General features: G+C 41.1%; 1 protein-coding gene across 1 annotated transcript in view; it reads left to right on the plus strand.

Annotated features, from left to right (window-relative positions):
- Positions 1-27,232, plus strand: part of EEFSEC (eukaryotic elongation factor, selenocysteine-tRNA specific) — a 179,055-nt gene that overhangs the window by 95,582 nt on the left and 56,241 nt on the right. Inside the window, exons 5-6 of the mRNA XM_048490222.1 lie at positions 5,943-6,584; positions 19,686-19,842. Of these exons, the coding sequence (XP_048346179.1) occupies positions 5,943-6,584; positions 19,686-19,842 (799 nt within the window). The remainder of the gene's footprint in view (positions 1-5,942; positions 6,585-19,685; positions 19,843-27,232) is intronic.

The following is a 27,232-nucleotide window of genomic DNA, read 5'->3' on the forward strand; positions in this document are numbered from 1 at the left end:
TTGCATATACTTCGGAAGTGCATGGGAAGGGAGGCCTCACTTGCCCATATGCCCTAGAGATGTTTTATGTGTGTGTGTCTTAATGAAACTAATAAAATCCAGGTAAAATATACAAGGTTAACTTTCAGGTCACTTGTTTGTAATGTTGTTCTGTTCCACAGACCCTTTGAATTTGCACACTGATCTTCTTTTTATCAAACTGATTTTTTGTTTGTTTAGAGAGATAAATTTTCTAAATTAAAATAAATGTGATGTAACTAAGGAAAAAGAGAGCATATATACATCCAAGCGTCTGAAATGCCTTGTCCATTGCATGTAATAGACGTATGCTTTTTGTTGCTTCTGTGCTCAAGTAATTTGTGATGTGTTCTAAGATCCCTCTGAGTAGTGGATATGTTCAATCTTGGGATGTAACGTCCCCCTGAGATGTAGGGCACACTTGATACATCTCTCAGAGTTAATGGCCTGTGCTGTCTGCAGAGCCAAAAAGATAATACCATACCAATAATTCTCTTGTCACGTTTGCAATCTTTTATTCATGACTTGTTTTGAAACAGAAGGTCAAATTTTTACCGAATTTTGTTTCTGGAGTTCTAGAACTATAGCTCAAGCACTGATGTTTAAGAGCTGGTATTAAATATATCACAACACCACAGCACCACAGCATTGTCCACCAATGCAAGATCCAATCAGTGGTGGTGAACCTATGGTGCTCCAGGTGTTCATGGACTACAATTCCCATCAGCCAATTGGCCATGCTGGCAGGGGATGATGGGAATTGTAGTCCATGAACATCTGGAGTGCCATAGGTTCACCACCATGGCACTAAGTGGTCTGAATGGCTTTTCCCTTTGCTTGGTTAATAGGCAGCAGTATTCTCCATAAAACATCTTTGTTGAGCAAACTATGACGAGACTGTAGGTGGTTGTGAGGAGGATTTTAGAGTGGAGTATGGGAATATATTCTGAAATAAATGGGCATTGTTTCAATGGAAGAGAATTGTATCCTGTAGTAATACTTAGATTGTGGTAACCAAACCTATTTTAACCTTTTCAATCACGAGGGTATTTTTCACTGTGTGTGTTACTATCTGTTTCTATTTTCCATTTTATAATAATGTCCTCGTTTTCTGTATGTGCCATGATTCTGCCTATTATGGGAAGAGTTGCTGTGTTGCTTTATCTCTTGTATCAGTAAGGTGCATTCACATCTCTGGAGGTGGGAGGATTCCTGGATTCTTATCAGAAAAGCCAAGAGCGATGGCATATGGAGCACCGATAACTTAATGAAAGTTGGATAAATAAAGGAAAAGAAGCTTCATTGTATCAGGGGAAAAAAAGCTATTAGTGGAATTTTTGTATGCTGTTTTCTATTAGTTAAACTGCTTTGAAAATCTTAGTGGGCTTTTCCTTTGGTCTTCAAATAACAGGTTCTTTTCTTATATTGAACACATTTGTTTATCTTAAGGGCCTGAACAGTTTGGGTGCTTTTAATTTATCTCTCCTTTTGCATTTTTCTCAATCTGTTTATGAACACATGGATTTCTCCAATGCTTCTCCTCCTCCTCCTCCAAACCCCTTTCACATAATTCCTAGAAGCATTGTGATTCTCCAGATAAAAATATTGAACATTCTTTCCTCATTTATTTTCAGACATTACAAGATGTCATCCCTTTCTTAAACATGAATTGCTATTTAAAGTAGAGTTTGTGACGTCTGGAAATGTTTATTTCTTGGTGAATCTGATGCTGCTTCTTGATTGGTCTCAATGAAGCTGATACTTCATTGGTATCGGGCAGATATGCTTTATTGACAGTGACTGCCCAAAATTGATGTGTCATGTTTATTGACCGGGGGAGGGAGGGGGACTTTTGGATGGCATTAAACTGGGAATTCTGAACACTCCGGGAGTATTAGAAGTATGCTTTAAAAGTATACAACAGTGCTTAATTATTTACTTGTCCAAACTGAACAGAATGTCAGTTATCTTGCAGAATAGACATCTTTGAGAATTAAGGTTTTTCGGTACGAGTGAAATGATAAAGTTATCAACAGAGGATATGCTGATGTCGTTTTCTGAGAACCATTGCATTACAATAGTTTTACGTTGGAAAACACTGAGAAACGTAGGTTGAAATCCAAACCCGAGCCATGAAATTCACTAGATTATGTTGTCTCTTGAGTTCCATACGGGAATAGTAATATACAAATGTAATTTTTAAAATTCAATATTAAAAATACGTCTAGCAGCCCAATCCAAAGGGGGAAGATGCACGGCAGGCAGGGACACCGCCTGTCTGGATGGCACAAGCAGCAATGACACCGGTGCAGGGGACACACCACTTCCAATGCAGCATTTTTATGCTTTCAATGTGGAACCTCCAAGGAAATTCAGCATTCTATCAAAAAGTGGAGCAACTCTAGTGATTAAGAAAACAGACAATTCACAGCTAAGTGATAATAGACTTATAGATCCCACATCAATATTTATAGTCTGTGAATTGTTCTTTAAATAGAATTACATTTTACTTTATTCTCAAGTTCTAGAAGTTTATGGGGAAAAGACTAACAGTGCAATCAAAAGGGAGAAGGTCTCCAGTGAAACCTTAATCTCTGTCTGTTGATATACCGGGAGATTTCAGACTCATGAATGATCATGAAGAACTGTGTTTACAGTCAACCTGGCTGAATCCAGTCAGGAACATTTGCACTTAAAGGATTCTGTGTGGAACTTTGTACCATTATAGTGACTATCAGATATTGGACCCTTGTTTGGGCTAATTGTATTTATTAATTTATCCACTTATTTCTTAGACTTGCAGTTTTCAGCATTCCTGGACAGGATTATATATATTAGGGCCCTAATCTGGATAGCCCCAGGCTAGCCTAATCTTGTCAGATTTTGTCAGCTAAGCAGAATCGACCCTGGTGAGTATTTGTATGGACAGACTCCAAGGAAAACTAGAGGCATGATGCAGGTGCAAGCTGTGGCAATCAACCTCTGGACATCTCTTGCCTTGAAAACCCTACAGCTGTGAATGGACAGCACAAAAAATACATATTAGGTGGTAGAACAAACCCTTTCAAATATAAACAAGAGTTTGAGTTTCAGTTGGTCATATATTTTAGGTCAACTATCTGTCTAGGGCAGGGGTCTGCAACCTGTGGCTCTCCAGATGTTCATGGACTGATGGGGATTGTAGTCCATGAACATCTGGAGAGCCACAGGTTCAGACCCCTGGTCTAGGGTTAACAAAGCGGATAATCTGCAAGCTTGAGGAAAATGGAAATATTATTTAAAAAGTTACTGCTGTATTGTGTGAAACAAGGGGAAGGGGAGGGAGGAGGAAGGGGACCCGTCATGGCTCACCCACCCTGTGTGATTGGTTCCACAACCTGAAATGATACAATTCCTTGTAAAATATATAGATACTACAGATCTATCTGTATTAGTTAGAGGAGTGAGAGAAATTGGCAAGCACACACAACTAATAAATAAGCATAAAAAATCTTCTCAAAGGATAAATTGAAGACAAAAAGAAATACTATAAAGAATAACCCATATTAAACTAAACTGGCTTGGTCTAATCGAGCCGAACCAATTCACACTTTTTTGTAAAGCTTATTTTGTTATTTTCTTCCAGCTTGAGAACTTTGTGAAGTGAAATAATGGATACAATTCTAAGCTTATTAGTGTCAAACTCCAGAATTTTTTAAACTGTTTATATTTTCTCATATAATAAATAGACTATATTCATTAACAGCGGGCATAGATTTACACACAACCAAACCAAGTAAAGGCTTCTTGGCTGAATATTGATCAGAATTAGAACTTAATTTTTGTAAATGCTAAAGTTTTAAAAAGAAGAATTGACAGAAGAGAACTGATAGAATAGGAGGGTGGAAGTACATAGGATGACAGAACCAGATGGTCAAACACTTTTTAATTTTTCTGTATTTTAGAAAATATAAACAAGATTTTATATGTCATATGTTCTCCTGGTTACTGGTAGAAAACCATTTATCAGCCCAATTGGATTTGAGGGCGTTCTGGCTGCGACATCTGTCACCCCATTGATCTCCAGGGTTGATTCGGCTGATCTGGCGGGCTAGGTGGGTGTCCCCTACCTCCCTCACTGCTCCATGTGCATCCCTCCTGAAGCTGCGCGCTCGGTGGAAGAGGACGACCATCCTAGATAGAAGGAGTGTACCATTCTTTGGTCAAGGGTATATGATAGCCCAGTTGGGGATGAGGGGGGCTGCTGGAATTGGCATGGACTTGCACTGCTCCGGGTACCAACCTTGCCAGTGCTAGTGGCAAATACACTAGCAGAGGGAGTAAAGACCTGGGTGACCATGTGCTGTGCAGGTCCATGGCACCTGACCTCAGAAGTGGCCATCATTACCAAGGCCCACCAGCACAAGAAACACACATTGGCATGACTTGGGGTGGTCTGGGGGTGTTCCCAGCGGTGGAGCTGACCTTCATCAGCTTCTACCAAGCTTTCAGCCTGAGAATGTGGCTGGCACAGGAGTCCCACTTAGGCCAACGGAAAATGTGACATTAGTCCATTTTGGGCTATGGGGATTTTCTAGTGACTGGAGTTTTTCTTATTTTTGCTGCCTTCCCATGCTGCCTAAATACCCTCTGGAAACAGCTTTGTGGAGTGGCAGTGATGCAGTCCCTGGCTTCTGCAGCCCTGTAGATTGGGCTATCAATAAATAAATCTGTTTAAGAAAACTAGACATGCTGTATATACTGTTTTAATGTTTGTACTGTTTTAATAGCTATTGCTATGTATTATGCACCCTACAGTATTTTGAGTCATCCTTAAATTTCTCAGGATCTCATTGTAAAAGACAGTTCTTACCATCAGAAAAAGTTATAGGCCAGTGATGGCGAACCTTTTCGAGACCGAGTGCCCAAATTGCAACCCAAAACCCACTTATTAATTGCAAAGTGCCAACACGGCAATTTAACCTGAATACTGAGGTTTTAGTTTAGAAAAAACGTTTCTAGGCGTGCATTACTTGGGAGCAAGCTTGGTGATAGTCGGTGGCTTTGCTTTGAAGCAACCGTGTAACTCTTCCAATGGGTGAGTCACAACCCTAGGAGGGTTTACTCAGAAGCAAGCCCCATTGCCAGCAACCGAGCTTACTCCCAGGTAAGGGATTGTGCTTTAGTTCTTCACATGAAAATCAGTTTAACAGCGTTTAACAGTGTTTAACAGGGTTACCTACACTGCTTTCCCAAAACTAGGTCTTAGGTTTAATGCTAATAATCGAGCCCAGCAGCCCAGGCCAGCCTAGATGTGTGTGTGGTGGGGGGGGGGGGGACACTCTGTGAGTGCCCACAGAGAGGGCTCTGAGTGCCACCTCTGGCACCCGTGCCATAGGTTCGCCATCACTGTTATAGGCCATATGAACTCAAGACACTGTTGCAAATGGGGCATCCGAAGAAAAAGAAAGAAAAGGGCAACAGTAAAATATTTTTTGTTATTCCAGGGTGGCTGTTGTGTAATTTACAGCACAATACTGTGGAGAGTTACTCCAGTCTAAGCACATTTAAATCAGTGGGTTTAGGGTGGAATAATTAGCAATAAATAACGGCACTAGAATCAACTAGGCTGGTAAATGCGATAGGGGGCAGGGCATGTGGCAGGGAGCATGCTTGTCCCTGGACTGCTGAGCAGCTATGCCTCACCACCCAGCAATTGCGTGCTGACGTACGCGAGCTTGAGGGTGGAGCAGGCTGCCTTTATAAGGCAGCACGCAGTGGCCTCGGCCTCTTTCGACGCCTTGGAGACAATTAAGAAGGTAGATTTTCTCAAGTCACTTATATTTGTGAATCTCTGTGGAAGAGCTGGATCTTGGTGTCTAAAGGCTGTGCTAGTTAATAATGTGAACATAACTAATTCTCTTACATTTTCTCCCCCTAAACAGGTGACAAAGAAAGTCAAGTCCATGCAGATGTTCCATACTCCAGTGACATATGCCATGCAGGGTGACAGGGTAGGCATCTGTGTCACCCAGTTTGATCCAAAGCTATTGGAACGTGGTCTCATCTGTACACCTGAATCTCTTCAGACAATTCATGCTGGTATTATCTCTTTAAGCAAAATCCCATATTTCCGAGGTGCTCTTCAGACTAAGGCAAAGTTTCACATCACAGTTGGTCATGAAACTGTTATGGGAAGAGTAATGTTCTTCAGCCCCGCTCCTGATGACTTCAGCAAAGAACCCCTGGAGAATGCTTTTGATTTTGGAAAAAAATACCTGTATCAAGAGGAGTATCTTTCCAAAGACTCAAAACCTTCAGAGGAAAACAAGGAGAATGACCAAGCAGGGGAGAGACAACACCCCAAACAACAGTGGGCCTTACTGGAGTTTGAAAAACCAGTGACTTGTCCGAAGTTGTGTCTTGTGATTGGTTCAAAACTGGATACGGATATTCATGCAAACACTTGCAGACTGGCATTTCATGGGGTACTCCTGGAAGGAATGGAAGACAAAAATTATATGGAAACATGTCTTCCAAAGCTGAAAGTTTACAAGCTGAAACATAAGGATGGACAAGTGGAACGGGTAAGTTCATCTCATAAAGCTTCTGGACTATTGTTGTTTTTTTTAAAAAAAATCTTTGACAATAGGAAGTTATGAGGGAAACCTAAGAGAGAAAGGATTTAAGCTGTTCAAACAACATTAGGAAAGGTACAAATCATATTAATCTGCAACTAAAGCCTCTGGCAATAGAGTAAGTGAAACTGGAAATAAGAGGACAGTGAGAATGTCTTAGGTGAAGTCTGAGAATATTTCAAATAGCGCCTCAAATTGGGTTTAAAATAGCAAATGGTTTGTTCAAGCAATTCATCTTGAAGTTTGGTGTTCAGAATAGTAAAAGAAATAAAACTTACTGCCAACATTTTCTCCCTGTTTTCTAGAAACATCCTTTTATAGAGTTTTGGTATCTTAAGGCACCATGGGAACATACAGCTCTTTCATCCTGTGTGATTCGTGATATTCGGCAGAGTTTAGTTTGTGACTGATCTTAGATAAACCTTTTGGAGAAAATTACAAATTAGCAAATGGATGACAAAACTACTCAGTATTTTTTTAAAAAATCCAGACTCAGAGAAATACTGATTCAGTTGAACCTGCCCTGATGCCAATGGAGGTCTGGAGATTAGAATAATTAATTTACTGTGTCTATTCCTGGCATTAGTGGAAGAAAACTGCATTTTCTTTGTCTAGGGGGGAACTCAGTGGCTATCATCCCCCTCTCAGTACACAAGAGGCACTAAATGATGTGGTAGTTCCTTTTACGTATATGAGGGATCATTATTCTCTTTCAAAAATTCTGCTGGAAGGTATCTTAATTTCTGCAGTCAGTGAGAATGAAGAGAGCAAAGTCTGAGGCAAGAGTTTACAGTTTGCCAGTTTCATTGCAGATTTCAGTGACAAAATGTGGCCAATTATTATGAGATGTCCTAATTCTTCAGTTTTAGTGCTAACATTTCAGACAAGAAATTGTGTCAGGCAATCACTCATGGATGGTCTGTTGTTATTGCAGTTAGTTTCATTTGAACCATTGCCCCTTATTGCCTTCTTGTTTTCTCTTGGTTTTGCTGGCCACTGGAGTGGCTGGTAGAGACACAGTGGTGCTCATCACCCCATGAAGATTTTTTGTTTTGTTTTGTTTGCTCAGCTGCTTTCTCTGATCTTATCAGCCAGAAATAACAGTTGTAGTAGGCTAGATTGAGGTAGTGGTATAGGCTTAACACTGAGTCACTGTTCAATACCCTCAGCAACCTCTTAGCCTGGGACTATAGCAGTCATTTTTTTTTCAATGTTTCCACAAAGGTGTAGACATTGCTGGATGCCTTGTTTGGCCTGTGTAGAAACATGTGATTATTGAAAAGTTTACCTTTTGAGAACAGTTAATTTCCATTAAGAAACTCAAGTGTAGCGCTGCACATTGCATAGAGGAATGGTGGCGAACTTATGACACGCGTGCCGGAGGTGGCACTCAGAGCCCTCTCTGTGGGCACAAACGCACAGTGTTCATCATGTGGGGCGAGTGGAAAATCACCCCCCCAAAACACATCTAGGCTGGCCTTGCTTCTGAGTAAACCCTCCTAGGATTGTGATTCACTCATTCGAAGTATTGCATGGTTGCTTCACCAAGCTTACTCCCAAGTAACGCGTGCCTCAGAGCAAACCGTTTTTTTCTAAAGTAGAACCTCAGTATTCAGGTTAAATTGCCGTGTTGGCACTTTGCGATAAATAAGTGGGTTTTGGGTTGCAATTTGGGCGCTTGGTCTCAAAAAGGTTCACCATCACTGGCATAGAGGGAACCCTATGTGACTCTTATAAACAGTACTCTCTGTAAGGCCAGTTTAGGTTAATTACTAAGACCTGTTCTGTAGGATAGAACTTACCACAAGGAATTCTCCTTCATGTGACATATTTGTTTATGTGTATGGATTACTATGTGCATTTGGTGAGCTGAATTGTAAACTTGCAACCTTAGCAATCTACCTGAAGAATTCTGTAAAGATTTGATATAATCTTTTTAACCTTTCTGAATGCTTAGATTGTGTCCTTGGGGACAAGCGTTTTAATATCTATTGACCATTTCGTTCTGATTCTAAGCTGTCTGAAAGAATGGAGTCTAGGCACATCAAAAAAAAATTCACACTCCATTGACATCTGTATTAAGTGGAATAGACTTTGTCCTTATGATTGTTTCATTCTCTTTTCTTTCTTGTTCAGTCGAGAAGTAATATAAAACCATGGTTTATTTTAACTATGAAGCCAAAATTCAGTTGCAGATTGTGAAAACCCTGGGTTGCCTTGACATTTTCTTGCTTCGTTGTTCTCACTCTTAACCCTACCACAGAGACCCAGCTGTTAACTTTGTTAACATTGAGACAGAGTGGAGTGCAGCACTGGAGGAACAAGCCTGGATTAAACCAGGATGTCCATATTTGTACATCATGTAAAACCATAGTTAGGATCGGGTGTAGTTAATAAACCAACTTCAGACCATTGTTTCAGATCTTGCTTTGACTCCACTGATAGAAAATTTAATCTGAGTACAACTCAGTGGTGGGATTCAGCAGGTTCGCACCACTCTGGCAGAACCGGTTGTTAAAATGGTGCTTGTAAACAACCAATTGTTAAATTATTTAAATCCCACCACTGGTACAACTCCAGGCAACCAAATCACACATGATGATGACAGCTCAGTCCCTTAAACATGAAACTGCCCCCGATACAGAGATGATAGTGGTTTTTTTGGGTGGATTGAGGACTTCTGAAACCCTGTTGGTGCTGCTTGCTGCCTACCTTCTTGGCAGCCCTAATTTTTCTGTTGTTATGAGACATTTTTAAACCCACCTTCATTTCTAGTGAAGGTGAAGGTCTTCTGTAGTGAATATGAACAGCGAAAGGTGAACTGTGGATGTATATTGTGAATTTTTGCATGCCTCTGTTTTGAAATGTTTTACAGAAACAATTAGATTCTGAAATGTTGTTGCTTCGGTAAATTATTAACATACCTGTAAAAAGGGTAGGGGGTGGGAAAAGCTGGCCTATTTGTTTCGGTTTATTCAGTAAAAAAACGTAATTTCTCCTTTTTGAAGCCATACCTTGAGCCCTTTGGTATGTGAAAATTTGATAAGATGGATGTTCAGCTAAGTTTCAATAGCTGCCTTAATAATATAGTTTGAATGCTGCATTTGTTTACTGCAGCAGTTTTATATACTTATTTTAAAAAGTTTCCAGAAGTTTCCCGTGTTCTGCATTTTCTAAATATTTCAGGTTCTACATAGAAAATACACTCATGATAGATCACCATGTGTTATAGTTCATTGTGTGACTCCAGAATGAGAAACCTAATTCAAGTCAGAGTGGTGTAAGAGGACCACACTCCAATCTGGAGAACTGGCTTTGATTCCCCCACTCCTCCACATGAAATCTTCTGGGTGACCTTGGGCTAGTGACAGTTCTTCAGAATTCTCTCAGCCCCACCTGCCTCACAAAGTGTCTGTTGTGGGAAGGGAAGGAGGTTGTAAGTTGCCTTGAGTCTCCTTACAGGAGGGAAAGATGGGGTATAGATCCAAACTATTCTTCTTCTAGTCTTTTTTCTTACAGTTACCTTGTGACAGCCACTGCCATTAATTATCTGAAAACGTGAACATTTCTCTTTTTTCCAATGCCTCTGTTTGTCATTGAGGCATCATATTAGCAAGGTTATTAGAAATGTCTTGCTGGGCCTATTGCTGCTAATGTTCTGCATAGGTCATTTCTTGTTAGATGCAAAATTGTTACATATGTTCTTCCTTGGTTTTCTTTTCCCACTTCAATCCAGATACATAAACGGCCACATGAACATTGGTGCCCAGTGTCAGCATTTGGCAGTGAGCTGAGCTTCCTTGCAAAACCTGCTTTTACCACAATTAATGTTCCATCTGCTTTGAAGTCAGAGCATGGTTTTGCCTGGTTGTGCTTGGCTGCTAATGGCATGCTAAATGTGATAATAACACAAGCAATAAGGGCACTCGATGAATAAAAAGACACAATGCTTTCCCAGGTTAAAATCCATATTCAAATTGGAGCCCAACAGATCTATTTATTTTTTGGCTGCTGTTCTGTTTGCAATCGGGCAATTTTGTTAAGCTTAGGAATGTGGAGATAATGGCACTCTCATTCGAAACACCATCCCTGTTTAAAACTATGGAAGATGAGAAGTTACTGGCAGATAAGTGAAGGATATGTTGATCTACAAAATATGGATCAACCTGGACTGGGTTAATTGGTCACAAAATTTACCGTTGAAGGCAGCCATCAGGAAACAATTAATATTTTATTTTTAAATACCAATAAAATTACTTGCTTTGGCTGACTAGACACAGTTTGGCAGTGCTTGTGGATAGAAATTGCCTATGGCCTTTTTTTGTGGATATTCTTGGATTAAGTTGCACAGTGAAGCAAAATTTTGACCTGTATATATGTTTGGACACTGGTCATTAATTTTTCTCAGGTTCTGTACGAATCATCGAGATCTGCCTTGTTAGTAATAAAGGCGTTTATAAGATTATTTACTTAGAAGAAAATGAAGGACAATGTTGGGATTGTATGCATACATTGAAGGGTATTTATCGACTGTTAACTTCAACCCTACGTTTACTGCATGAAATCCAAATTCACAGCATCTCTGATATGTCTGTCATAGTTGGTTCCATTGTTGAACTGTATGTGTCCAGTTTGATATCTTCATGTATTCTGTAAAATAAAACAAAAAGACATATTATTATTGTATGGATTCTTGTAGAGATATGATTTTCCCAGATATGTAATACATTGTTTCTGCCATCATGGTTTGTGGGCTTAGTCCCCCTTAAGGACATCGTGAGAATCACTCAGTTAATCATTCAGTTAAGCAGTGTTTATCTTGCATGCGCACAGTAGGGTGTGTTGTTCTCACATAGCATGAGGCTTAGCCTTTGGAAACAAGGTCTTAATTGATATTCTGATATGTATTATTATGTTGTATGGTTATACATTTATTTATTGCCTTTTTGTACTTTGGATAGCAGAGGCATACTGTTTATTTACTATTTTAATTTTGTACTAGGTTTCCTATGATTAACTTGAGGCAGGTGTGCTATAGTTGAGGTTATCTGCTGAGGAAGCCTGTCTTAGAAAATGTGTGAAGAATTACTGCAGAAACTGTTTTGGATTCATTCCAGGAACTGCAGTTGTCTGTTTCCTCCATCTCATTCATGTTTCTGAGGTTCATGTTTCATGTTTCTGAGGTTTCCCATGGTTGCAGCGGTGCAGCTCTCCATTTTGTTTCTTGTTGTTTTGGGTCCATAGAGCCAGTTTGTAAGATTTTCTTTCACTTTTGCACGTTTTGCATGTCTCTGTTAAAATCACACATTGTGTTTGTAAGTGTTGTGTGCCATGTTTAGCAGGCTGAAGTGGTTTTGAACAAATTGCAGGCATTAAAACAGAAGAATGAAATATCGCTAATGTTTCAGTGATACTACAGAAATGGCCTGGAGATTTTCAAATTTCCTTTTCAAATGGATATTAATTGAAGGGGTTTTTTTAATGAGAGAGCATAGGTGACAAGTACATGTCTGGTTTAGACATCTTTCTCCAAGCAGTGAGTAGTTGTGTTGAGATCTAAAAGATTACTCGTAAATATCCTCTGAAATAAATGGTGTGATCTTCAGAGCATTCTATTTCTGGTTGTTATAAAGTATAACAGTAAAACCCATTTTTGACCATGAATGTATTAATCAAATTAAGGGACTCCAAGAGACTTTTTTGTGACTTCTGGGTTTTTCCCCTGTTACTTTGATCTATGCATTTGTGCACACGCGCACACATGCACACACCCCCAAGAGTAAATTCCAGTGCTTCCTACCAGAAAGCATGTGAAGTTGGGTTCTTGTGTCTGGAAAGTATAATGAAGATGTAGGGAGTACCAAGAGTGCATCAGTTCTAAGCAGACGTATACGACTCTAAGCACATAGACTTCAGTGGACTTGGGTATAAGTTGGTTTAAGTTGACATTAAGTATTTTATTTATTTGCTATACTTATAGGCCACCTCTCTTGCTGAGGCTCAAAGCGAATTACCAAATTTGAAGGAACAGTGGGATAAAGAAGACAATATAAAATATGCTGTATACTGTGCAGCAACTCCATTACAAAAATCTGAAATCACTCCAATATAAACAAGATACAAACAGCAAGCAGTACAGTAAGCTACAACCTGGTATATCATACATGCAGTAAACTATAACCAGCTCTCGAGTATTACTGAAGTTGTTCATGGCCAAGATTATAGATAAAGTGCCTTTAAAACATTGTGGTAAGCAAAACTTAATGTCAAATCTTGTGTAAATTATACCAAAAAACAACCAAAACAAATTTGCCCTATTTGCTCAGTTTGCATATTTTTATTCTGCTGCTTTGGCTATTGAGACGAGAGACATAGCTTCATTACCTACTGCTGGCAATTTTGCTCAACCTGCCTTTAGAATTATCAGATTCCATGAGGTTTTCCTCACATATTTTGGAGCTAATTTTTGTGGTTTTAAGAGCAGAAACCTTTTCTTAAAGGAAGAAGAAGGGACATTCTCTGCATGTTGAGTTCTGCATTCAGAACCAAGTGCTTGTATGTTCCTTGCAATATGGCAGAATTCATGCTGTCCTGCTGACAGTAGGTTCTATATCTGTGGTGGCGAACCTTTGGCACTCCAGATGTTATGGACTACAATTCCCATCATCCCCTTCCAGCATGGCTAATTGGCCATGCTGGCAGGTGCTGATGGGAATTGTAGTCCATAACATCTGGAGTGCCAAAGGTTCGCCACCACTGTTCTATATAATAGTAATTAAGGTGATAAGGTGTGTATAAGGCACTGTGCATTTAAGGTTTTATTGATGTGATTAATCTGATTTACTGTACAGTATATCTATAGATTGTCTTGCACATTTAGAAACCTGTTTTGCTGAGAAGACTATTAAGCAGTGGTGTATTGCACAGTCAGGTACAATTCAGCATCAGTTGAAGCTTTCTATGTTTTCAAAGACAGTCTCTAATAAGGTAGAGGGTCCCATTGTACTAGTCAATCAGATGAAGTTAGTTGAAAATTACCCATTCCAAGTTGGTTGTTGGTTTGACAGCCTTATTTCCCATGTCTTTCTTGCACTATCTCAGTTCTGATATGTAAAAGACCCGGCTTCTCCTAAATGATTGCTGTCCAAGACAAACAGAAGATGTGGCTAAGTTTTTAGCAAAGGCATTCTATCCAGGATTTTAATAAAGTTTTAACTGTATATCTCTGCCAAGAAAGGTGATTTGATTTGATACTAAATGGAAGCCCCTTTGATATAAATCTGATTCTGCCATATGAGTCTTTAATATTTAGATTATGTATAGATTTCTTCGTGCTTTGAAACCTTTATGTTGTCTAGTTCCCTTCTAGTTTTCTTCCTCAGCCACTTAGTTCATCCTTCCTTTGGCCCAAGAAGTTGGTGAGTGTGTATGTGTGGCAGCATTGTGAGCAATGAGGTGTTTCAGAAGCTGACAAACTATTTGCTTTATTCTAAAATTAGAATTGACTTTTAGAGTCTCTGAGGAGGAAGAGGTTCTGTTGAAGAACATTTTCCCCAATGAAATTAAACCCTGTGTTATGCTGGATGTCACCACACAAAACGTAGCTGCAGCACTGCAAACATAATACTACAATGCAAATAATATTTAAATCGAAGGATTTTAAAACTGTGTACTCTGTATTAAAGTTTGTGTATGTAAGGGAGAGAGAGGGGGACTGATTCTTCACCTGTGTTAATACAGTACTATTTGTTTTCCCCGCAAACAGAAAAGCCACAGGGGAGGAGATTTTTCATATAAATCAATACTGTTGGGTCCTCTGGTGGAAGCCATAAAACAAGAGCAACAGAAACTGTCCCTTTGAACTTGAAATCCCTTTCTAAGCTGCTGATCCAACCTAAGCGAGGAAGAGGGAATTTATTAGTCAGAAACATTTGTGTGTCCACCTCCCATTTTCATTTTCATTTTTTTAACTCCTTAAGCGAGTTTGATGCTGCACCTCTGCCCACAAATTTTAAAAAAATATTATTGTAATGTAGGTCAGTGAACTGAAGCGCCACTGTACACCATGGAGGATTAAAGTCAGAAAGGCAACCCTCTTCCACTCCCACTAGGTCATATGACAATATAAACAAGAAATGCAAGGAGCCTTCAGCTTTTTCTTGACCTAATCCTTTGTTTATGCTCCACTTAAACTGACTTTTGGGGTCGCCTCTGTCTGGCATTAAAGCCCTTAAGCTTTTTGAAGTTTCCCTGAAGTTAATAAAATTAGTCTGCCCTCACTGCGAGGCCCCTGTCTGCTGCCTCAGAAGACGAGTGTGCATCCGCTGTTGTCTTTGCAGCAGTAGCTTTTTTAAAACTCCACATTTTATGGTCAGAAAGAAGGGGGGGGGGTAGTGGAAGAGAGAACCCAAAGCCAAAAAGGTGGTCCAGCTAGCAGGCACAGTGATTCCTGTGCTAGATGTTCTGAGAAGGTAGGGGGGATTGAAGTCAGAATTAAGAGACTGAAGCTGAGCTGCTGGTGCAGCAGCAACGGTTGCCTTTCAGGGGGAGAAAAAGGACAAGATTTTCTAAAACATTCCTGCTTTCATGGAGCTCAGCTTTCTTGATCAGATACAGTTTTTATATTGCATTTATTCCGCTTTATATTATTTTAATACTAGGTGCATGCTATGACTTGACAGTGACTCCTTTTGTAATCCAGTTGTGTGTTTTTTGCATCGTTCCATTGTATGTGTTATAATGTTGCATTGTTTTTAATCTTGTAAAACTGCCTTGACTGAATTATAAATTAAATCAAACGATCATTCAGTCTTCCTACCGCTAAGGGCAAGCAAAATGTGTTGTGATTTTTGTTGATGTTCTGCTGTGTTGCTTTTGTTGAATTGTATTACTGTTTTTATTATTATTGGCTGCTGTCAGGGAGTAGTGTGGAAAACACCAGATCCTGCCCCTTCTTGGTACCTAATGTTGTCATGCCTTGTATTCAGCAGGCCCATTGGAGCCACTGATGCACCCTTTAAAGATCCACTCACTAGCCAGCAGATCAATAACAGCTGGCCCTTCTGGGTCAGTCAGTCACTAAACTGCTTGGTTCTGGTGGGTTTTCCGGGCTGTGTGGCCGTGGTCTGGTGAATCTTGTTTCTAATGTTTGCCTGCATCTGTGGCTGGCATCTTCAGAGGTGTATCACAGTGTGTAACAGACTTCCCTTTGTGATACACCTCTGAAGATTCCAGTCACAGATACAGGCGAAACGTTAGGAACAAGATCCACCAGACCACGGCCACACAGCCCGGAAAACCCACCAGAAGCAGTTGAACCCAGCCGTGAAAGCCTTCAACAATACACTAAAGTGGTTCTTTGACAGCTAGCCATCAGACAGTCAGCTGTATTGTTGAAGGCTTTCATGGCCAGATTAGTATTTTAATACTAGGTGCAGAACATGCTCTAAACAAAACTGGGTATAACACTGGACAACTCGGACAGTTACTATCTCAGATTATACAAGGAGGCCATTGAAACCCACAAACGCCAAGATAATTTCAACAAGAAGGAAGAGACTCTGAGAATTAACAAAACTTGGCTACTAGTACTTAAAAGCACTGGAATCAAAGGCCAAGGGCATGCTAGGTTCATGGACAATGGACTCCACCGATCACAGGATTTGCATTAACTAATACTGTTGCTGCTGCGGGGAATGCAAATACGAATACCAATGTAAATGGACTGAAAACCCCACCCACAATACAATGCAGTTGTAACCACACCTTTGCATAGCAAGTTCCACCCAAACACTTACTGATTAGTTCCTCACCCTGGGACATGGAAAATATATACCCCATTAAACATTCCTTTCTCACTGGACACAGTGTGTAACAGATTTCTCTCTGTGATACACCTCTGAAGATGCCAGCCACAGATGCAGGTGAAACGTTAGGAACAAGATCTACCAGACCACGGCCACACAGCCCAGAAAGCCCACAACAACCAGATTGTCTGGAAGCTCAATCTTGAGAGCACAGGAGAGATTGTGCTGAAGGTGCAGTTGGTCCCTCAAATACTTTGCTATCCTTCCAAAGGGTTGCCAGGTGTGTTCCGAGCCTGGTTAAGCCTTTTAAAGACTGGAGGGTGGAGGCAAAGAAGATGATTCAGCTCTGGCTCTCAACTCAAATGGGAGGAGAGCTAGGGGAGCAGCTGGAATAGTGTGGTTCTCAGCCCCTGCCCTACTCTGTCTTAAATCAAGGGAAGTCATTTCAGCCAATTGGACCCTGATGGCCCAGTCTTGGACCTGACACTGCTTAAAGGAGCACGGGCCAAAAAAGTAGCATATACATGATGAAAAGGAGGGATTAAGGTTATAATGCAGTTACCTGACATATTCTCCTTTGCCCTTCTCCTCCTAACCTCTTCATCATCTGTAGACTTCTTGTGAACAGAGATCTGGAGAGATCTGAAGTAATAATTGAACTAGTCCATAAAGAAAAGTAAATTGTTCATTTTTCAAAGTTACTAGTGACTTCACTGCAAAGCTAGAGTTTGAAGCAGGGCCTGTCATACACTATGGACCCCATCATCTGTTTTATGACTACATCTAATACAATTTTGTAAATGCTAGTTGCATATTTTTACCCTCTAGAATTGTTGCAAGAAGAAATCTTATAAGTCTGCAGTCTGCATGAGCCAAATACAATGTTTTATTTTTCTAGTTTTTGTTTGATTTATTTTTCTTGGTACCATCATGACACTGAGCTGTGGTGTCGATCTAACCAAGAATTGAATGGTAGCTTTCTCTTCAATAAAGCCATTTTTTCTTATTTCTCTTCACAAGTCGAGACTCTTGTTATGACACAGAGGCACAGTGACTTCTGGGGGGGTAGTAGCATCCAAAGATATTCACACCTTTGGGATTAGGCTCACTTGGTTGCACTTTATGCTTTGTCGGTGCCCCAGGGAGGGTCGTTTATCTTTCTCTGTGCAACAAGCTTGCTGCCTCTTGTACCTGATTGCTTAATTATGAATCCAAACTTGGCATGGTGACTCCCACTGGGTTAATAATCTTGAAATGAAAATTCAGTACAGCTGGTTAAAGATGTTTTTGGGTTTAGCAAACCAACATGATTACATACTCCTTGCAAAGGCGAATTTTTAAAAACTGTATTGTAGCAATTTGCCTTACCGTGTTTCCCCGAAAATAAGACAGGGTCTTATATTAATTTTTGCTCCGAAAGATGCGTTAGGGCTTATTTTCAGGGGATGTCTTATATTTTGCACCCCCAACAAGACCAGATCAGCTGCGTTGGGGAATCTGTAGGGCTTATTTTTGGAGTAGGGCTTATATTTCTAGCATCTTCCAAAAATCCCGAAAAATCATGCTAGGGCTTATTTTCGGGGTAGGTCTTATTTTCGGGCAAATAGGGTATTCAGACAGGTGAAAGAATCTGTTGAAAGGAAGTTAGTGAGGAGTTGAAAGCTGATAAGTTAGGTCTATCTATATGAATGACACCTGCTAGGTGACCTTGTGCTATTCACAGTTCGCTCAGAACTCTCTCAGCCCCAGGTACCTCACAAGAGTCTATTGTGAAGAGAGGAAGGGAAGGTGATTGTTTCATGCTTTGAGACTCCCTAAAGGTAGAGAAAAAGTGGGGTATAAAAACCAACTCTTCTTCCTTCACCCATCTTGATGTCTTTCTTATAGTCTCTCTGCCTCCTGGGACTTCTTTCCAAACCCCAGCTTGCAATACGAAACTTACCTTGTCCTTCACACCTTCAAAGTCCCCTTCCTTCATGGATAGGGCTGTGAATCTCCAGGTGCTGGCTGTCGATCTGGGTTTACCACTGATCTCTGGGCGGTAGAGATCAGTTCACCTGAAGAAAAAGGGCACTTTGAAAGGTGGAGTCTATAGCATTCTTCCCCATTGAAGTCCCTCCCCTTCTCAGGCTCCACCCCCAAAATCTCCAGGTATTTGCCAACCCAGAACTGGCAGCACTGCTCATGGAACCGAGAGTGAAAAAACGTGAATACTGTTGAAGGCTTTCATGGCAGGATTCAAGTGGTTGTGGTGGGTTTTCCGGGCTGTGTGGCCGTGGTCTGGTGGATCTTGTTCCTAACATTTTGCCTACATCTGTGGCTGGCATCTTCAGAGGTGTATCACAGAGGGAAGTCTGTTACAAGTGTGTAATAGACTTCCCTCTGTGATACACCTCTAAAGATGTCAGCCACAGATGCAGGCAAAACGTTAGGAACAAGATCCACCAGACCACGGCCACACAGCCCGGAAAACCCACCACAACCAATGTGAATACTGTTTTTCCCGTGTTCTGTTTGAATCACTATTCTTTTATATTGATTGTGTTCTTTAAATTATTTTATTCTACCTTCCCAAATAATAAATGTATTCAAACTGGCCAACTCAATCCAAATATCTATAAATAAAAGACTGGTAATAAAAGCTAAAATTGTCATCTTAAACAATCTAGCAGCAGAACATCCTATGAATAAAAACAGAGAAAAAACAAAAGAACACACACAACAGAGCAGCTCACTGCAAGCTAATCAAGTAAACACCTTATGAAATGTAATCTCTTTGCTTGATCCCAAAACACTGATAATGAAGTAACCAAGCAAACCTCTTGGGAGGCATGGTGCTGCATCCAAAAAAGGCCATATCCCATTACATAAAAAGATTGCTCTACAGAACTAATTTTAACTTTACATCATACGCATATGCAATGAGATACAGCTGGCTCCCATATCATAACTGCTACATCAGATGATGATATCCAAATGTGTATAGAGCATGCCATGCAGACGTACCATACGCAACATTACCGCAGACATAGTGCCTTGGTTCCTATGGACAAGTTCTGTTTGCTCTAGACAGCCTCTGCTGCAAAGTGGTTTTCCTCTTCTGTTAGCTCTTCTATTTGTGCAGGGCTCCTTGAAAGCCGTTGATCTTGCTGAAATGGAAGTACCAGCGGAAGAGAAAACATCCTTCAGCAGAGGCACAACCTTTAGAAGAGGCAACTGACTAGGGTGTCTTCTTGTTTTCCAGATCTGTGATGACTACAGTGTGATTGGTCGTTCGTTGTTTAAAAAAGAGACCAACATACAACTTTTCGTGGGACTTAAGGTCAAGCTGTCTACAGGAGAGGAAGGAGTAATAGAAGGTGGTTTTGGGCAGAGTGGAAAATTCAAAATCCACATTTCAGGTAAGTTGTTACATTGACTACTTGCATACATTCAGAACTATCTTGTCTTTTTCAAAAATCTGAATTTTCCCTCAGAAGGCCCAATTGTGTTGTTATGCATTCAGATAAACCTGTGGTAAATAAACAGTGTAGTAATAGTATATATGGAGAGACCATGATCAGAGATGAATTAAAAGGAATATTTTCTGAACATGTTACCATTCTATGAAAAATATACTCTTAAAACTGTTTTTTCCCCAGAATGGAAGACAACGGTGTTTGTAGTATAGCAGCCATTGACTCTCTTCCTTCATTGTCTTTGTGACATAATTAAATAACCACATCTCACTGGCTAACTGGCTACATAGCATTTCATGAACCATGATGCGGTTGAAAACTCTGGGGGCGGGGAGGAAATTCTTTTGTGGCTTGGGAAGTATGTGGTTGCCAGCACTGTTTTCCTGCTTAAAAAAACCCTCATTAGTGCTAGTTTGTTATTATTTGTTGAGAGCAATTAACACTTTCTAACAGATAAGCCTTTACCTGTAGTCTTGCAATATCAGGGCTACCTTACATGTTCAAATGTTCAGCACAGATTATGATTTGTAAAGTAAATTGTGATTTGTAAGGTAAACTTCCACTCTGCCCTACCACAGAAAACTTGGTATTACCAGGTTAGAAGCCTTCTGAATTGGTTTCACATATTCATTTACTGTCGTCATAACAACTTGCCGGTATGTTTCCTTGCGTTTTCTGTGAGAAAGCATACTGTCAGAGGCGTATGGGGGGGGGGGCAAATGGCACCCAGAGACAGCCCCCCTGCTATGCTTGGGGGGGAAATGGGGGGGAATGGCACCCAGAGACAGCTCTGGGCGCCCCCTGCTATGCTTGGGGGTGGGACTCGAGGTGTGGGGCCCCACCCGAGCCCCGCCTCCCAGGTCTTGCCCTCCTGGCTCCCAGCCGGCAGCCAGCAGTCCCTTCTGCCCTCCCCTCTGGGGAGAGCAGAAGCAACTGCAAGACTCCGTCCTCATCTCCTTTGCTTTTATAAGCATGGGTGGTGGTGCTTGGGGGTGAGGCTTGGGGAGGTTGTGTCCTCCGGCTTCCTTAGCCCTGCCCACGTCAACGAATACATGAGCGGGGCCAAGGGCACCCGAAGACACCGACTTGCCATCTTCCTGGTTAAGTGGGGCCCCCAATTTTGTGCCTTCCACTTGACCAGATTAGTGGCACTCGGGGACAGAGGGTACCCCCCAGAGGTGGGATCCAGCAGGTTCTCACAGGTTCCCGAGAGTAGGTTACTAATTATTTGTGTGTGCCGAGAGGGGGTTACTAATTGGTGATTTTGCCACGTGATTTTTGCCTTAGTTACGCCCTCCTCTCAGCAGTAGCGTGCAGAACTTGAAGCAGTCTAGCAGGAGGTGCTGCCATGTGTGGCTGCGTGCGCCTGTGTGCATTCATTTCCCACCCAAGGACTGGCGCAGCAGCTGCGTCCTTGCCACAGCCCTGCCCAGGAATGCCCCGCCCCCAGAATGCCCAGCCATGCCCCCGTTGTGCCCCGCCCAGCCCCATTGACGCTACGCCACAGTTTGAATCCCACCACCATGGGAACCTGTTACTAAAATTTTTGGATCCCCCCACTGGTACCCCCCCCATCTGGGTAGATACCATAAATAAGTACATGAACAAAAATTCAAGTTTTCTTTGTCTAATAACCACTTCTATATTTCCAGTGTCAGCAGTATAAGAAGTTTTCTTATAATCTGTAGATTTAGTGAGCAGTTGGTTGTTGTGGGTTTTCCGAGCTGTTGATATACTCTACATTGAGCTGAATAGAGATTGTAGGATCACACAGAGCAAATAAGTTCAAGCTAAAAGATAATATGTGGCTCTGTTTAATTCTGGATAGGAATAGATTTTCATTTTCTTCTCAGCCCAGTAAAGCACCAGCCATTAGGAACTGAGTCCCATGACAGCTCTCTGGCTTCCAGCATAATTGAAAACCACATTAAAGATCTAGGTTTCTTCATGGAAACCAGCCATATCTATATGTATCACTTTTAATTTCTTTTGCATATTTATAGGATGCCCAAATAGACATGGTTGATATAGGTTCCTTGGAACAGGTTGTTAAATTATTTGAATCCCACCATTGGTTCCTCCTCATTATGAATGGTTAATTAAAATATAAAACGGAATGTTTTAGAAGAAAACCCTCATTCACCCTTTATCAGGCTATTTAGAAAGCAGACATCTTCAGCTAAACTTGGCTACTCCAATCAGCTTTCATCAGCTATTCTGGTTTGAAACAAGAGCAAATTTTTGCTAATTTTACTATGTTTTCCCAGTACTTTCTGTGTTAGAATATGAGAAAAACATTTCAATGTTATTAATATAGGAATGAAAATTATTGCAAGTTATTTTTCAATTTGGCAACTGCTGTGCAGTGATATGGCCTGCTTATTTCCCTTTAAATGAAACAAAAACCCTCAGTTTTTAAGCTTTGTTTTGACTTTAGCAGTTAATGAGTTGTTTGCTTGGGAATGCAAATTAGCTAAACAAGCAAAAAATAGCTACTCCTAGATTCAGAAACTAAATTTCAGTTTTTATTTTTATTTTAAAAACCTGTGCTTCAGGTAGTTCTGACTGGCAACTTGGAATGACTATAGTGACTTAAGGCAGTGTCTTCAATTTTCAGGGGTATGTAGTTGAAGAAATCACTAAATTTATGGCCATGTGAAAGAGTTAATTTAGATGGTTTGGTGAGTTTCTCAAGTTATATTTTGTGCACAGGAATTCGTATCTAAGCATAAAATACACTGCATGTTTTGAAAAGAGCGAAAGTTTGTATCAGTCATCACAATTCCCTTTAAATGCATTCAAGTCAGCAGAGGGGATTCTATCCCATTCTCATGTATTTTAAAAGGAAAATTCTGTTAACCACTATCTGCTCTTAACCACTATGCCATGCTGGAAGGCTGGTAGAAATAGGCAGCCAGGAGCCAGGCAGAGCAGGGAGGGGCATGGTCATAAGGCAGGGTCCAGTCTGGACTTGGGAAAGGCCAGGAAAAGAGAAACTAAGACCCTAAGAAACTAAGAGAAACACTTCAAAATAATGCGTTTTCAAAACACTTTCTCAACTGTTTGCAAGTGGATTTTGCCATTCAGCACAGCTTCAAAGAGCACTGAAAGCAGTTTGAAAGTGCATTATTCTGCATGTGTGGAATGAGCCTAAGAGGCAGTCCTCAACAGCTAGGGGAAGGAGCAAGACCGGCAGCTGGGGTAAGAAGCAGGGAAGGAGTCCCTTTTCTTCTGTAGCCTCCCAGAGGGAGTAGGGGAAGGGAATTGGCTACAGACCAGGTGGGCTATGGAATCCAATAAAAGGGAAGGCTCCACACTCTGCCAAGAAGGAAAGGAGGGACTGACCTACAGAGGCAGCTGAGAGAAAGAGAGTCAAGAGGAAGGCAGTCTTGGGAAGGAAGAGGATTTGGATGGCATAAGCCCCTCTCCTTCTCATTCTGCGGTCTCAGGGAAGGTGGTCTGATCTCAAAACAGCAGAAGGTGGAAAGTCCACGGCAGGGCAGGTGGAGTCTCACTGATGTGAACTCGAGATCCCATTACTGTAGCAATATCTTTGTTAAACCATGTGGCAGAATTTCCAAGGAAGATCCAGGTAATTTTACACTGTTTGATATCAGCAGCAAGGATTGTTTTTGCTGAAGTTTGGAAACAGAACTTAGCCGCAGATAAGCAGAACAAGGAATGGTTAAAATAAATGTTAAGCTGAGGCTTACTTATTTACAAAGAAGAGGTTGCTTGGCTCAGTTTGGGACCCCATGGGTTCTGTAATTAATTAGTTGACATTGTAATCTTAATAACTGCTTTAGGGTGTTCATTTGTTGGTTATGTTTTGTTGTTGTTTATGACATAATAAATAAAAGAAAAAGATACACTCTTGATGTAGAAGTCTGTCTTGATGTAGAAGTCTGAAAACTTGAACTACATAGGAACAGGTTACGCTCTAGCCAAACAGGTCTTTTTGTGCGTCTGTGTACTAAGTGTCGTCAAGTCACTTCCAACTCATTGTGATCCTATGAATCGATGTCTTCCAAAACATTGTATCAATAACAGCCTTGCTCAGGTCTGTTCCATCTCCCAGCTACTTAACAACTTATTTACTTAGTACTGTCCAGTGATCCACGGCAAATTAAAGGAAAGCTGTTTCTGTTCTTTGAGTTTTTGAACCTTTGTGGTAGAGACCATGTTAGATTTTTATAAGATGTAACAGGATTGTGTAGCAGGCATGCCCCTCCCCCTTCATGCGTTGCCATCCATAATACAGAAGAAGTGGCTTGAACAAAATGGTCTTGTACCATTGATGCAGCATGCTTTGTGGGAAATAAAAGCATGATTAGAAAATTGCGATGTATCTTTTTTGCTTTTATAAGAGTTGCCAACATTTCAGTGTGGGGAAGAGTAGTGAATGTGACATGGTTTAATTCAAATATAGTTCACATTCCACTGGTAGGTCAATGTTGCTTTTTTAACATGTCTGCATCCTGTTTGTGGTTTTGTTTTCTTTTACATTTTTTAAATTATGTTTAATTGGTCACGTTCCCCCTCTCTTTTCCTCCCTCTCCCCCAAGCATACTGTTACACTTCTTGTTCTTTCTCATAAAAAGTTTGTTTCATAAAGCCTTGCTCATACAACCTTCTTTGGAAATCATTTCATTAATTTCTTGAAGAATATGCATACATGCATCCAAACTTCTCCCATTCCTGAAGAGTTTAAATTGTTGAGATGACTTCTTTCTGAGACACAGTAGTTCAGACTTGGGGGGTGGGGGAGCTTGAACCCATTGTTTCTGTTTTTAAAAGACTGCAGAGAGAAGTAACCTGCCTTATTCCTAGAGGGCAGTTAGTTAAATAACAAATAGTGGTAGTGGTAAGATTCTCAGCTTTTATTTGAAAAACAAAACCAGGTTCTTGCCCCTATGGTTGAAATGGGAAGCATGGAAATGTGTTAGAAATATCTATTGAGGGCTTTGGGAGCTGAGCAGGGTTTTGAGCCTTCAAGAAGAAAAGAAGAGTTTGCATTTAAACCACCTCTTTCTCTCTTGTAAGAAGACTCAAAGGGGCTTACAATCTTCTTTTCCTTCCCCCCCATAACAAACGGCTATGAGGGTGTCGCTGAGAGAGCTCTGAAGAGCTGTGATTAGCCCAAGGTCACCCAGCTGGCATGTGTTGGAGTGCACAGGCTAATCTAGTTCCCCAGATAAGCCTCCACATCTCAAGTGACAGAGCGGGGAATCAAACCCGTTTCTCCAGATTAGAGTGTACTTGCTCTTAACCACTGCTTGTTGGATGCTTGTTCTTCAAATCTCTGAGTTTTGTTCAACTTCCATTATTCTTGCAGTTATGCCTCAGAAAATGAGAAGTGTATTACAAAAAGGACCCAAAATTAATTAAGCTGCTAAAAGCGGTCGATTATTTATGGGGAGAGAGATTGAAATGTTTCCCTATTTGATATGTGATTCCCTTGAGGTATGGTAGAAATATTTTTCCTGTGGGGGGCTGTTTCTTTTCAGTCCTCTAGGTTTCTCTTGGTCTTAAAGCTCTTCTGATTTCTGTTTCTGATGAAAAAACATAACCTACAAACAATCTTCAAAATTACCAGAAAAATACAGCAGATGCTACACTCAGCAAAGGACAAAAGAGACCCCCTCACTTCTGCAGGTGTCTATCACATACCCTGCAGCTATGGAAAGGTCTACTTTGGAACTACAAAGTGCAGCATTCAGACTCGTATTAAGGAACACGAAAGACACTGTTGACTTGACCATCCTGAAAAATCTCTGAAAAATCTGCAGTAGCAGAACATGCTCTAAACAAAACTGGACATAACATTCTATTTGAAAACACTGAAATTCTGGACAACTTGGAAGATTACTATGTCAGACTACTCAGGGAGGCCATTGAAATCCATAAACCCCAAGAAAACTTCAACAAGAAGGAAGAGACTCTAAGAATTAATAAAACTTGGCTACCAGTAATTAAAAACATCAGAAGCAAAGCTAAGGGCATGTTAGGTTCATGGACAATGGACTCCACCGAGACACAGGGTTCACATTCACTAAGACTGTTGCTTCTGCAGGGAATGCAAATGTGAATCACTCCCTGGACTGAAAAACCCCACTCGCAATACAATACATTTGTATTTGCATAGCAAGTTCCACCCAAACACTTACTGATTGATGTGGTGATGTGGCTAAGAGCAAGTGCACTCTGATCTGGAGGAACCAGGTTTGATTCCCAGCTCTGCCGCTTGAGTTGTGGAGGCTTATCTGGGGAATTCAGATTAGCCTGTGCACTCCCATACACGCCAGCTGGGTGACCTTGGGCTACTCACAGTTCTTCTGAGCTCTCTCAGCCCCACCCACCACACAGGGTGTTTGTTGTGAGGGGGGGAAGGGCAAGGAGACTGTAAGCCCCATTGAGTCTCCTATAGGAGAGAAAGGGGGGGATATAAATTGAAACTCCTCCTCCTCCTCCTCCTCCTCCTTCTTCTTCTTCTTCTATTGTCGAAGGCTTTCACGGAATCACTGGGGTGCTGTGTGGTTTCCGGGCTGGATGGCCGTGTTCTAGCAGCATTCTCTCCTGACGTTTCGCCTGCATCTGTGGCTGGCATCTTCAGAGGATCTGATAGTTGGAAACTTGCTTTCCTTTCCAACTATCAGATCCTCTGAAGATGCCAGCCACAGATGCAGGTGAAACATTAGGAACAAGATCTGCCAGACCACGGCCACACAGCCCGGAAAACCCACAACAACCAGACCCTTGAGTGATTCTAGGGCAGGGCTCTGGGGCATCCCACATTGAATAGATGGAGAGTCCCAGGCAAGGATCCTTTGAATGAAATGAAGTTTTATTGAAGACAGTTATGCCTCCTTGGCAAACCACACTTCACTCTTGCCTGAAGTTAGGCTGGCCAGACCTAATTGCAAACAAGCAGGCTGCTCAACATGAGAGCTGTGCTGTGCTGATAATGGAAAGTAGAGCTTTTTCTTTGGTCAGTCTTTGTGCCATCCTTTGTAAAGCTGATGATGTCTCTGGCCCTCCTCAGCTGTTTTCTTCTCCTCTGCTCTCCTTCCCCTTGTCCAAAATGTGGATGCACCCAGCCCTTGCTTGGTACTAGATGTTACTTGTTGACATCTTTATTGCCTTTTTGTTCTTTGGCTCCAACTATGCCTGCTGTTTCACAAGTCACTTCCCCTTAGAGTCATAGAGTTGGAAGAGACCACAAGGGTCATCAAGACCAACCCCCCTGCCATGCAGAAAAACGCAATCAAACCCTTATCTTGCATTTCTAGTATGTATGATAGGGGAGAAGAGACTTGACTGAAACTAAGAGGTT

The sequence above is a fragment of the Sphaerodactylus townsendi genome, linkage group LG03 (genome assembly GCF_021028975.2).
Source record: "Sphaerodactylus townsendi isolate TG3544 linkage group LG03, MPM_Stown_v2.3, whole genome shotgun sequence".
NCBI classification, from domain to species: domain Eukaryota; kingdom Metazoa; phylum Chordata; class Lepidosauria; order Squamata; family Sphaerodactylidae; genus Sphaerodactylus; species Sphaerodactylus townsendi.